Here is a 13,559-nt window from a genome sequence, read left to right on the forward strand (position 1 = left end):
CTCCGGCACAGCGCCCTCCCCAGGAGGCTGGTTCCATTAGCCTTGTCTGGCAGATGGGGAAACTGAGGCACAAAATGATGACATGACCCGCCACGACTAGAACCCGGCACCCCTGTGTGCCAGACCAGTATCCCCCTGGGCCACCAGAGCCGCTCTCCTACCTGCTGTTTTCTAGCTTCATGCGCTTCCCTCTGTGCACAGAGATGGTGGTAAAAACTTCAAACCCACTGTGACCTTGCACTCCATATGTTTTATGGAAATATGTTTATGTGTGAATATGATGTAACTGGAATATGCTTTTTGCAAAAGGTCTCTTGTAAGGTATCATTACAAAGCTTATAATCTACTAAGTGTTTTCATCCTATTTGTATGAATGTATCATTCTTGTATCTAAGGCTAGAAATATGAAGTATTATTCTGAGGTCCTATTGTAACTATGCAAAGCGTGGGCCATTAATGCTGGCTTAGGATCTTGATGGCTGCCATTGACTAGGAAAATTGGTTGTGAATGGGTTTATTTACCTGCAAGCCTTCCTGTGTACCTGACATGGGTAATGAAGAATGAGGTCCACATGGTATTGGAATCCATCTTAAACCTGGTGCTTTTCCATTTAGAAGGAGGGGTGGGGACCCAGAAAGACCAAGGATTCCTGCCTTGTGCCAAAGCTATAAAAGGGGGTGGAGCAGGACAAAGCGGTGCCAGTCATGAAAAAGCCCCTGCTTTTCACCTAAGATGCCTGCTGGAACTAACAAGGACTGTACCAGGGGAAAGGATTAGGCCCAGACTAGGAAGGAGTCTGGTCTGTGAAAGAAGGTTATTGGAACATCTCTGAGGGTGAGATTTACCTGTATTCAGTTTCTTAATGTAGACGCAAAAAGAAAAGGAGTACTTGTGGCACCTTAGAGACTAACCAATTTATTTGAGCATAAGCTTTCGTGAGCTACAGCTCACTTCATCGGATGTAAATGCTTAGACTTGTGTGTTTTTGCTTTATTTTGCTTGGTGACTTACTTTGTTTTGTCTGTTATCATTTGAAACCACTTAAATCCTACTTTTTATACTTAATAAAATCACTTTTGTTTATTAACAAACCCAGAGTAAGTGATTAATACCTGGGGGAGCAAACAGCTGAGCATATCTCTCTTTCAGTGTTATAGAGGGTGGAAAATTCATGAGTTTACCCTGAATAAGCTTTATACAGAGTAAAACAGATTTATTTGGGGTTTGGATCCTACTGGGAACTGGGTGTCTGGGTGCTGGAGATAGGTAACCTGCTGAGTGGTTTTCAATTAAAGCCTGCAGCTTTGGGGGCGTGGTTCAGACGTGGGTCTGTGTTGCACCAGGGTAGCGTGTCTTGCTCTACAAGGCAGGGTTCTGGAGAGTCCCAAGCCATCAGGGAAAATGGGTTCAGAGGTAATTTCATTATGTCAGGTGACAGTCCCACGCGGGGTCTCTGTGACCGAGCCCACCACACCCACCCCGGGCTGTTCTCAGGAGACGCCGTGGGGAAACACCAACCCTGTAGGCAGCAGTGCCAAGTAAGGGGAGCTCTGGGGGCTCCAGCATGGGGGTGGTGAGTGTGGGAAGGAGGCATGGGGAGAAAAAGGCACAGTCCAGGAAGGAGGGTGCAGGGGTGCATCACTACTGGCAGAAATGGCTCTACTCTGGTGAGTGGCTTCCCCATCCTACTGCCCTGTGTGTGGCCTGCGTCCCTGGCTCCTCCTCTCCCAGAGCTATTATTATTATTATTCCCTGTAGTTGGACTTTCTCCTTTTTTGTCATTCCTTCGCACCTTATATAATATGGGAGCATTTCCCCTGCTTCTTACACAGGTTGTGGCTCTAGCTCTTGTACCAGCAGGTCGTATGCAGGCACAGTGTGCCCTTGTTGCCAAGAAGGCCAGTGGCATTTTGGGATGTATAAGTAGGGGCATTGCCAGCAGATCGAGGGACGTGATCGTTCCCCTCTATTCGACACTGGTGAGGCCTCATCTGGAGTACTGTGTCCAGTTTTGGGCCCCACATTACAAGAAGGATGTGGAAAAATTGGAAAGAGTCCAGCGGAGGGCAACAAAAATGATTAGGGGACTGGAACACATGAGTTATGAGAAGAGGCTGAGGGAACTGGGGATGTTTAGTCTGTGGAAGAGAAGAATGAGGGGGGATTTGATAGCTGCTTTCAACTACCTGAAAGGGGGTTCCAAAGAGGATGGATCTAGACTGTTCTCAGTGGTAGCAGATGACAGAACAAGGAGTAATGGTCTCAAGTTGCAGTGGGGGAGATTTAGGTTGGATATTAGGAAAAACTTTTTCACTAGGAGGGTGGTGAAACACTGGAATGCGTTACCTAGGGAGGTGGTGGAATCTCCTTCCTTAGAAGTTTTTAAGGTCAGGCTTGACAAAGCCCTGGCTGGGATGATTTAGTTGGTGTTGGTCCTGCTTTGAGCAGGGGGTTGGACTAGATGACCTCCTGAGGTCCCTTCCATCCCTGATATTCTATGATTCTATGACAGCAGATGGAGACACCTGCATAGTCATAAGCACCTGAAATCTGCCTGGGGCTGGTGCAGGGCTACTATGCACGCTCCTTTGCAAATCATCTATTCACAGTATGTTCCACTTGGAGTATTACAGAGCCCAGGGAAAAGAGGAATCCTTTGTTGTGGGCTTTTGGCAGCTCAGTTCTGTGTATTTTTCCAGAGGCAGCAACAGGGTGAGAAATGCTGAAAAACTTAAGAAACACACCACCAAAATGGGAAGGAACAAAGTCTCTTTATCACAAAGGATCTGCCATTGCTTACAGAGCCAGGGCATGCAGCATGGGATATAGGAACAGGACATTCCTTTGGCAACATGACATCAGACAACATTCATGGGAAAACTCCTGCATTCTAGAACATCCTAAAATTAAAAGACAAAGAACCTTTGCTTGGGAAACACCCATGAAGGGGAAATCCAGCAGCTGCCTTTGAGCTACTGTTCCAGACATGAGAGACAAGAAGACACGTTGCTCACATTACAGGAAAAGGAGTGAAAGGGCAACAAAATGCAGCAGAAGACAACCGAGCAGCCCAATTATTCAGGTTAGCACAACAACAATATGACCAAGAGCTTTCTGTTGATTTGTACAGTATTCTCCACTCCAGAAGCCAGCTTCTGAGTTCAAATTGGACTGAAGGGGAGGTGGGGATTGACCAGATGTGACCAGAACAACCACTGCTTAGAATTTAACACTCACCAGCCAGAGTAGCTCAGACCTAGTGTGGACATGGGAGCTATTAACAATGGGCTGGAGACTAAAGCAAACACACACAGAGTCTGGATAGAGTTGGTTATCCAGAGTCTAGGCCCTCCCATACTGAACAGAAGCAGCCATATTTGTGAAGATAAGGCTTGGGCAGTGAGAGATGCTGACCTTCTCATGGGGCATCCTCCATGGAACCACAAAGAACTTCATGCACTAGCCTCATCATCGGCAACTCTCCAGGGGCCCTTCCATCCCTAGGGCCAGTGGGGGATGAGGCACTAGCATCTTGCTGCTGAGGTGGGCTTTTCTGCAGCTCTTGTGGTCTCTCTGTCCCTTGATCTCTGGGGATGCAGTACCAGGTTCCAATGCTTGCTTCAGAAGATGAGGCTTCAGGAAGACTGAAGGCCCAAATCTTTCTCCTCAGGAACCAGAGGCAGCCGAGTAATTCCCTCCCATGGTCAGCGGTTGCTGCCTCTAGAGCTGAGCTGTGAGTAGGGGAAGGTGCTCTCCTCTCAGGGGGCACCCTGGGCTCCTCTGAGCTCCTTGGGGCCCTGCTCTCACTGGTCATCATCATAGCTTGTCGCTCCAAAACTGCAGCCAAGAACTGGTGTTCTCACTAATCTCAAATAGTTCCTTGGGAGTACAGGATGTTGCCGGGGCACTCCATCAGGCAGTGTTCAAATGTTTGCCTAAGCTCTCCACATTCACATCTGGGGTCGTCCCTCAGCTTCCACTTGGTGATAGTCACCAGCTTTTGCCACTCCGCCTCTTGTTCAAGTTAGAGTACACCAGTGTTTTTGTTCGAGGTCAGCACCTGGAGGGAGTTGTTGTGAAGGAACCAGGTTCTCCAAGACCGTCAGCATTTCCCATCATTTTGTTACTCTGTAGCCTTGCACGGTGCTATTTTCAGGTAAGGGATTTTCCGAGGGAAAGTTCTTCTGGACGTCAGCATCTTGGGTGGTGGAATGTGTCCATGCAGCAGGTGTCCTGGATCATGCACTGATTTTGTCTCTCCTTTTGCTGATGGCCTCCCGCCGCATGGATGGGGGTGCAGTCCCCGGGAGGCAGGATGGCGATGGCGGGACCAAGACTGCAATAGGAGACTCTTGCTGGTGAAGGTGAGTGGTTGTTCTGCAGAAATGAAGCATCTTACCATGTGTGAAGGGCCCCTCCCTTCTAACTAGGAGGAGTTGTTGCTGCGGTCTGTCCCCATCACTGCCTGGGTGGCCTGCTCGGGTACGCATGCCGGGTCGGTCAGGATGGAGGTGGAAATGCTCAGCTGGCGGAGAGAGCTCAGGACAGCTGCGGAGACCAAACCAAATGGGACAAGTCAGTGTTCTCTGCTGATAGGCTCTGAGCTGCTTCAGGCAATCTGTCTGCTCACCACATGCCAGCCATCTAGCCCATACCCCAGCTCTCACACAGGCCTGGGCCAACTGCTGCACAGGAAGATCCCTGTTAATGGGCAGCTATGGCATAACCTGTCCCATGGGAGGTGTCCTCCCAACCCCTGGCAGGGCTTAAATCCTGTCCCATGTACTCATGGCTCGTCTCATTATCTGCACCTTTGTCCAATCCCCTATTGAATCCTGCTAAGCTTGGCCTTGGGGAGCTCATGTGGAAGGGAATTCCACAGGCTAATTGTGTGATGTGAAAAGTGTTGCTCCTCCCTCTGGGTTTGCAATGTGCAGCCTTTCCCTTTGCCCACAGTATAAGACTGGAAAACCATTGATGTCTCTGTGCCATAGCTGCAGACTAGGAGACTGTACATCCAACAAGCCAGTCTTCCCTTCCCATCCTTCCAATCCTGACCTTGCTCCCGGAACTACATCCCAGTGTGGCGGGTCCCTGCCGCTGAACCCCAGCTAGAGTAGAGATTGAACCTCCCTCTGACCAAGCTCAGGAGCCGGAGAACCAGGGCCGAATGGAGCTAGGAAGTGAATCCCTTGCTGACCCCAAGGAAGGGGGGAAGAGCATTGCCAGAGCAGCTTTGGCCAGCCCCAGAGCTGGCCCTGAGAGCACCACTCCTCCAAGACAGCATCCCCCCCCCATGCAAGCACAGCCCCCTCACATGTCCCCCTCACAGTGCAGTTCTCCTGACCATGGCACTTAGTTGACCTCCCACCCAGCTCAGGCACGAACAGCAGGGGCTGCAAGCTAGGAGCAGATGGCAGGCAGGGCCAGCCCCCGCCTTCTCCAGGGCAGGCAAGGGACGAAGTGGGACTACGTACTGGGCCGAAGTGCTGGGAGGGAGCAATACTGGTCCAGCCAGGCTAGTGATGTCTGGCTGAGGCTGTCCATGCTGGCTGTGGAGACCATGCCATTGAAGGACTCAAACAGAGGCCGGATGATGATGCTGAACTGATGCGAACAGAGCAGTTAAGGACTCCACATCACAAGGCAGAACTGACTGACCAGCCCCCATGTCCCTCCCTCTGCTGCTGCCCCTTTCCTGCTGGCTCCTGGCACTTGGGGAGTGACATGGCAGGCTGCAGAGTTAGTGCCACCCCGTGTGGTGCCAGACCAGGCCAGGGCTCATCTTGGGGGCAGGAACATGAGCTCTAAGCCCACAGCATCCTGCTGGGAACAAGAACAGGTGTCCTGAGACCAACACCGGGGGGGGGGGAACTACAGGGGATGTGGATACCAAGAGTTGGGCGGGGGGGGGTCAGGTGATACCCTGTACCCCATGTTCACCACTTGTGTTCTGATACATTTTGTACAAAACATGCAGTGCAAGGTATCATTTGAAAACTCAGGATCTACTGACTATCGCTGTCCTGTTAAAATGTGTATCGTCATTGTGGAGCGAGGCATGAGATTTTGCTGTATGTTTGTTACTGAAAAACACTGTGAGTCTGAAGAATGCCCAAGACTAGGTCCTTCGAAATAACGAAAGGGCTGCTGTAAACAAAGGCCTTGCATGTCATCCCTGAAGACACTTCAAACGTCAAGAACACAGATGGTGTCAGCAAGAAATTTACAATTTACCTGAAAGGGGCTTCAAATCTCATGTACACCAGACTGATGGTCTGCACCCCAGCTGGGGGTGGGTGTTCCCCACAGAGAGAAGGAGGGTATAAAATAAGACAATGGCTTCCCCATTACCTTTCCTCTCTCACCTCCGCACATGGAAGCCAGATCGTTTGAAAGAGTGAGAGGGATCATTGAAGGGCGGAGGGGTCATAGGCACCGACTCCCTGGGTGCTCTGGGGCGGGAGCAGTGACGGGGCAGACCCTCTACCAGAACCTCCCACCCCAGCGCCTCCTGCCCACCGGCCGGCCTGTCCCTCAGCGCCTCCCGCTCCCTCCCAGGCCTCCTGCCCGCCGGTCCCTCAGCGTCTCCCGCTCCCTCCCCCGCCCTCCCGCCCACCCGCCGGTCCCTCAGCGCCTCCCGCTCCCTCCCAGGCCTCCCGCCCGCCCACCCGCCGGTCCCTCAGCGCCTCCCGCTCCCTCCCAGGCCTCCTGCCCGCCGGCTGGTCCCTCAGCGTCTCCGCTCCCTCCCCCGCCCTCCCGCTGGCCGGTCCCTCAGCGCCTCCCGCTCCCTCCCAGGCCTCCTGCCCGCCGGTCCCTCAGCGTCTCCGCTCCCTCCCCCGCCCTCCCGCTGGCCGGTCCCTCAGCGCCTCCCGCTCCCTCCCGCCCACCCGCCGGTCCCTCAGCGCCTCCCGCTCCCTCCCAGGCCTCCCACCCGCCCGCCGGCTGGTCCCTCAGCGCCTCCCGCTCCCTCCCCCGCCCGCCGGCTGGTCCCTCAGCGCCTCCCGCTCCCTCCCCCGCCCGCCGGCTGGCCGGTCCCTCAGCACCTCTCCTGCCCGCTGGCCTGTCCCTCAGCGCCTCCCCCGCCCTCCCAGGCCTCCCGCCCCCCGCGGATCAGCCGTTGGGCGGTGTCAGACTCGGCAGGCGTTGGGGGGAGGGAGCGAGCGCAGTGGCGTTGGGGGGGGTGGAACTGGGCACAGGCGGCAACTTTTTTCTGTGCCGGTGGGTGCTCGCCCCCCCCCCCGCTGTCCCTATTGGACCCCTCCCCCAATCCCCGCCCCGGCCCCGCCTCCTCCCCCGAGCCTGCCACGTTCCTCCCCCCAGGCGTGCCGCGCGCTCGCGGGAGGGGGCAGAGGTGAGCTGGGCTGGGGGGGGAGCTCAGCACCCACCAATGTTTCCCCCGGGTGCTCCAGCCCCCGAGCACCCACGGAGTCGGCGCCAAGGGAACTGGGTGGGGTGAGGGCAGGAAGCGATGGGGCGGCCAGAGGCGGGAAGAAGCAGGACGGGGGCGGAGGCTTGGGGGAAGGATTGGAGGGGGGGGCCTGGGCGGAGCCAGGGAGAGCCCCCCCCCTCCCCCGCAGATTAGAAACTGGGCGCCCCTGGCAGGATTGTCCCAGGCTGAGAGGAACCAGCCTGTGACACGTGTCGCAGTTTACGGCGGGACAAGCGGGTTTGCTTTTCGCTCTCTCGGCAGGGCCGGATTAAGGCTTAGGGGCCGCGGCTCCGCGCTGCGGGGCCCTGCAGGCAGATGCGGCCGCTGCATCTTCCATTCGGCCTGCGGGAGTCTCCGCGCTGGCTGGAGCCGCGAGCGCCCGCTCATCGCTACGTCCCTGCGGCCCCTAAGCGAGGGGCGTCCGGGGAATCTCTGCGCGCCGCCCCCGCCCCAGCACTGGCTCCGCAGCGCCCACTGGCCTGGTAGCGCAGCCGAGGGGAGCTGCGTGGGGCGCCAGCGGGCACGGGCAGCGTGGCCTGGCCCCCTCTGCGAAGGGGCCAGATATGCGGGACATCTCGGGGAGCAGAGCAGCGCGGAGCCCGGACAGGCAGGGATCCTGCCTTAGCCCTGCTGCACCGCCGACCAGGAGCAGCCCAAGCTAAGCGCCTCCCGGCCAGAGCCTAGATCCCACGCCCCCTCCTGCAGCCCAACCCCCTACCCCAGCCTGGAACCCCCGCCGGCACCCAAACTCCCTCCCAGAACCTGCACCATGAACCTCCTGCTGAACCCCAACCCCCATCCCATCCCTGGCTCCACTCCAGAGCCCACCCCCATTAGAGCTGCACCCCCTCCTGCACCCCAACCCCCGGCCCCAGCCCTGAGCCCACTCCCCCACTCCAAACCCGCAGGGGCCCCACAAAATCTAATAGCCCTGGGCCCACAGGAGGATTAATCCAGTCCTGACTATTAGCTTACATTGGTCAAGGGGGTCTTGAGCAGTGCGAGATGCACATTTCTGAGGTGCAACGCTGGAGCTGGGGGATTTGCAGGTGTCCTCCTATATACAGTTAATGAGTGGCTGTGAGAGCATTCATGTAATTTGTTGGGTGTGCCTTCACATGCTTTTGGCTGTGTGAGTGAGTAGAGCCTGGATGGGCTGCTTTTCATTAGCAGAGCAGTGTAAGAGACACCCTGGGCTGGAGCAGTAAGGGCCTCATCCTCCCTGATTGAACTAACCTTGTTATCCCTAGCCTGATTCTTGCTTGCATATTTACACCTGCCTCTAGGAATTTCCACTACATGCATCCGACGAAGTGGGTGTTCACCCACGAAAGCTCATGCTCCAACTAACGTCTGTTAGTCTATAAGGTGCCACAGGACTCTGCAGCTTTTAAGGGGACACTGCTGTTCAAAAGTCCAGCTTGGACCCTAGGGGATGTCACTGGGGCTGCAGAGGGGATCTGGAGACTAGCATAGGGGAGTGGGCTTCAAAATCTTGAAAACCTCCAGCTGGCTCCAGGGAGCAGGCTGATACCCGTGGTCCCAGTGCGTGAGCGGGCATAGAAGGGTGGGGTGCGTGGGGGTGCGTGAGCGGGGCATAGAAGCCATGGACTCAGAGCCATTTTCTAACACCCAGGCTCTAGCAGGCACAGGGAACACAGGGCCCTGGTGTCTCCCCTCTAGAAGTGACGGAAGAGGGGAGGAGCTGTGAGGTGTCTGTCTCCAGGAGGCTGTCACCATGGTAACATCTTTGTCCCTCCTCAGCACCCTAAGAACCTGCAGGGACCCCACGTGTTTGGGCAGGGGGCAGCGGGGTGGGGTGCCCATCTCCAAAGGATACAACCCAGAACTTCCAGTTCTGCAGCGTGCAGGAGCGGACGTACTCGTCAAACATGTCACGCATCTGGTCGAAGCGCTGGCGGGTGATGGGCACTCCTGTAGCAGGCAGCTGCTGCTGGCACAGGCTGCAGGGGCACAAGAAGATGGTGCCTGTCTGCCTCGGTTGACAGGCACACACACAGAGAGATCGGCACTGGGGAGAACAGTCAACGTCCCGCCCCCAGGCCTAGCTCTCCAGCCACCCTCACCCCCTGCTGCGCTCCAGCCTCGTCCAGGAAGGACGCTGTGGCAGGGAGCGATTGACTGGCACCGTGCCCTAGGCATGGCCGAGCTGATCACCAGCGATTAGCGATTCCATGGCTGATGGTCACCTGGGGAAAGCCCCACTTCTGAGATGTGTCAGCAAAAAGTGGTGGTGGGCAGCACCCCCATTCCTGTGGCAGCAGGCGGCTCCTGCCCACCTCCCCGGGCACTTTCTCCCGCTGAGGGCTGCCCCATACTGATGGCCATGCCAGGCTCTCTAAGAGGTGCCAGGCTCCTGGTGCCACCCTCCACCTGGCCATGGGGGACGGGGCTATGGGGGGGGAAAGGGGGCTAATGCTTGCATCCGGGTGAAGCTGACTGGGGCCCACCCATTGCTCCCCTTCCTGTACCTGCCTGTGCACAGCATCCTGCTCTCATCCTGCCCCTGGTACCTGGGGCCCACTGGGGTGGGCTGGTCAGGCTCCTCGGTTCCCCTCGGGGGGGGGTGATCCTTCCCAAGGCCCCTGTGTGTGGGCTCCAGGTTCTGCCCCTCTCTGGAAGGGCTGGCTCCCAGGGCCGTAGCAGAGGCAGCACCAAGCCCATTTCCTGCAGCCCCAGCCTCCCAGCATGACTACGTGGGGCATTTACAATCGAACCGGCGCGAATGAATTGTGGAGAGAGGAGCTGGGGCTGTATGGGGAGCTGTACCCACACGGGCTAATCCAGCCCGCATTGGCACCATGGCAGGTTGAGTGCTTCAGGGAAGGGGGCAGTGCACCTCGGCTCCATTAATAATAACCCTGCATTGCTGGGGCACTCTCCATCTCCGGGCCCCAAAATGCATTACAAACATAGTGGGAAACCTCCTCCCACATGACTGATGTGCCTCCGCTTCTGGGGTGGAACACAGCAGCTGCTGAGAGCACACACAGCACAGCAACACTGCACCGCCAGCTTCACAGGAAGGGCCCCCTTTTAGATGTGACATCTCATTCATAGAATCATAGAATCTCAGGGTTGGAAGGGACCCCAGAAGGTCATCTAGTCCAACCCCCTGCTCGAAGCAGGACCAATTCCCAGTTAAATCATCCCAGCCAGGGCTTTGTCAAGCCTGACCTTAAAAACCTCTAAGGAAGGAGATTCTACCACCTCCCTAGGTAACGCATTCCAGTGTTTCACCACCCTCTTAGTGAAAAAGTTTTTCCTAATATCCAATCTAAACCTCCCCCATTGCAACTTGAGACCATTACTCCTCGTTCTGTCATCTGCTACCATTGAGAACAGTCTAGAGCCATCCTCTTTGGAACCCCCTTTCAGGTAGTTGAAAGCAGCTATCAAATCCCCCCTCATTCTTCTCTTCTGCAGACTAAACAATCCCAGCTACCTCAGCCTCTCCTCATAAGTCATGTGCTCTAGACCCCTAATCATTTTTGTTGCCCTTCGCTGGACTCTCTCCAATTTATCCACATCCTTCTTGTAGTGTGGGGCCCAAAACTGGACACAGTACTCCAGATGAGGCCTCACCAGTGTCGAATAGAGGGGAACGATCACGTCCCTCGATCTGCTCGCTATGCCCCTACTTATACATCCCAAAATGCCATTGGCCTTCTTGGCAACAAGGGCACACTGCTGACTCATATCCAGCTTCTCATCCACTGTCACCCCTAGGTCCTTTTCCGCAGAACTGCTGCCTAGCCATTCGGTCCCTAGTCTGTAGCGGTGCATTGGATTCAGCAGACAGCAGCCTAGTACCCCTTTGCATCATGCTAGGGGATTAAGTTCAGCACTGACAAGGGAAGAGCATCCCCGACTGAGTGGTCACCCTTTGCAGCACACGCCTCGTCCGCTCCCCTCCCCAGCATGGCTCCCTGCCCCTCTCTGCCCTTCCCGTCCCCTGGCCTGGCTCCCCTCCCTTCTCCCCCTATCCTACTTGATGGTTGTGTTGAGCTCCTCGATCTGCTCCCGCAACCGCTGCGTCTCATCCTGCAGGGCGGCCCTCTCCTGCTGCAACTTGTAGATGTACTCTGCTGTCTTCTGCAGCGTGGTGGCCTTGCTGACCTGAGGGGCCAGATGTGGGGGCTGAGTGATGCTGATCTCCTGTGGCTGTCTCTCAGCCCCCTCCCACTGCTCTGCCTCCCAGGAGGAAGGAGCTGCCCAGCAGGGTGCTGGGCCTTTCAGGGTTTTGGGGAGACATGGCCTCGCCCAGCCACCCCTACAGGGTCTCCGAGACCTAGGTGGTTGGACAGCACAGAAAGCCCCATTCCATGATAGGAGGGCCAAGGGACAGTCTATAGCTGGGGAAAGGGGCTGAGGGGAGCGGTTGGCTGGGGGCCTAGAGCTGCAGGGACACACAAGAGCTGCCTGGCCAGGGCAGAGCTGAATCACTGATGCAGCCCGAGCCTGGCACTCCCACTCCCAGCTCTGGGGACTCTCCCGGGGGGCTGGGGCACCACGGTTAGGAGAGGTTTGGTACTTTGGGCACTGGGTGTCCCCTGGGGAGCTACCAGTCCTGCCCTCAGTGCCCACTTTGGGGTTTGCTCCCCTCTCACTCACCTTGATGCTGGGCTGGGCACTCAAGGTGCTCACCAGCCCGTGGAGGGTGTCAAAGCCCAGCTTGATGTTGAAGCGTCTCTTCTGCTCGGCGGAGATGTGCGTGATGCGGCGGCTCTCTGTCTGCAGGGCAGGGGCAGAATCAGGCACCCCAAGGGGTGTGGGGGAGACCCCCAGAACCCCCAACCTGAGCCAAGGCCAGGACAGACCCATAGATGTTGCAACAGGGGGAGCGCATGCGATGCGATGGGAGCACAAGGGGTGTGAAGCAGGGCAATCTGGAGCCCTGAAGGGGCGGGGAGGAGAGGGCTGTGCCTGTCGGGTGGGCAGAGAGGAGACACCCCCAGGGAGGGGCTGTCCCCCGGGAGCCCTGGACTGTTGCGTACCTTGCTGGACTCCGGCCTGCCCTGGCTGGGGGTGGAGTGATGCGGTGAGATCCTGGCAGTCAGCACCCCGACCGGCACCGGGGAGACTCGTCCAGGCTTCGGCCAGTCACTGGCTGGAAGATAAAATGAGACTGGTGGGCGGGGCTGAGTGGGCAGCGCCTACAGGCTCCAGGACCTGCCCCAGTGCAGGGGCTGAGACTGGGGGCATGACTGCCTAGGCTGGGTTCTGCGAGCCTCCCGCACAGGCTCAGTCCAAATGGCTCAGGGTCCCGTCCCACTGCACAACAGAGACAGAAGGACAGGTGCCCTGGAGCAGACCGAGAGCCCCACTGGTGCAGCAGCCCGGCACTGACTGGCCAATGCCAGGGGCTTCAGGGAAAGGGATCACCTCCCCATAATGCACCACACTGAGCAAGGTGGAGCTGGGGATGGGAGGCATTGCTTCCTGACCACGCAGTGATAGAGCAGTCTGTGCCCTGAAGGAAGGAGATGATGGCCCTTGACACTGATCCCAGACACTGTCCCTGCCAATCCTAGCCTCACTCAAGTCACAGTCTAATCACTGCTAATCTCACAAAGCCATGCGCTTCCATGTCCTGCAGCAGTGAGTCCCACAGATTATACACTGCATCCAAAGAAAGGAGTCATTCTATCCATTCTATGGTGCCTCCTAGGTTCACCACGAGTCCCTGTGTTCCCATATTGGGGTGTGTGTGAATTCATTCCTCTCTCCATACCTCTGTCAAAGCTCCCCGTGCTCCTTTCTGATCCCAACAGGCCTTGTCTTTGACATGCTAACAGCACCATATCCATCGGTAGTGCTTTCCATCAGAGGAACCTCAGTGCTTTTACCGACTCTTCTCAATCCCACCAAGAGGCAGGCATGAACTTTTCTCATTAGACAAGTTAAGTGATTCGCCCAAGTTCACACAGCAGGTCAGTAGCAGAGCTGGGAGAGATCCTACAAGCCCTGATGCTAACCAGTAGAGATGCCCCTAGTACTTTTCATTGCCCCTTTCTGTTCTCGCTGTGATGGGTGATCCATTGTGGGCACAGGATCCCAGCAGGGGTGGGAGTGGGAAGATCACCACGAATTTCAGAGCTGCTT

The 13,559-nt window shown here is 56.6% G+C and overlaps 1 protein-coding gene across 2 annotated transcripts in view; it reads right to left on the reverse strand.

Annotated features, from left to right (window-relative positions):
* Positions 1-2,753: 2,753 nt before the first annotated feature.
* Positions 2,754-13,559, reverse strand: part of MLXIPL (MLX interacting protein like) — a 53,738-nt gene continuing 42,932 nt past the window's right edge. For both annotated transcript variants that reach the window (XM_043531359.1, XM_043531358.1), the window contains 6 exons: positions 12,452-12,564; positions 12,069-12,188; positions 11,446-11,573; positions 9,274-9,397; positions 5,479-5,608; positions 2,754-4,549 (listed from right to left, as the gene is read on the reverse strand). In XM_043531359.1, coding sequence (XP_043387294.1) covers positions 4,428-4,549; positions 5,479-5,608; positions 9,274-9,397; positions 11,446-11,573; positions 12,069-12,188; positions 12,452-12,564 — 737 coding nt within the window. In that variant the 3' untranslated portion in view covers positions 2,754-4,427. The remainder of the gene's footprint in view (positions 4,550-5,478; positions 5,609-9,273; positions 9,398-11,445; positions 11,574-12,068; positions 12,189-12,451; positions 12,565-13,559) is intronic.

This window comes from Chelonia mydas, chromosome 17, assembly GCF_015237465.2.
Source record: "Chelonia mydas isolate rCheMyd1 chromosome 17, rCheMyd1.pri.v2, whole genome shotgun sequence".
NCBI lineage: Eukaryota > Metazoa > Chordata > Testudines > Cheloniidae > Chelonia > Chelonia mydas.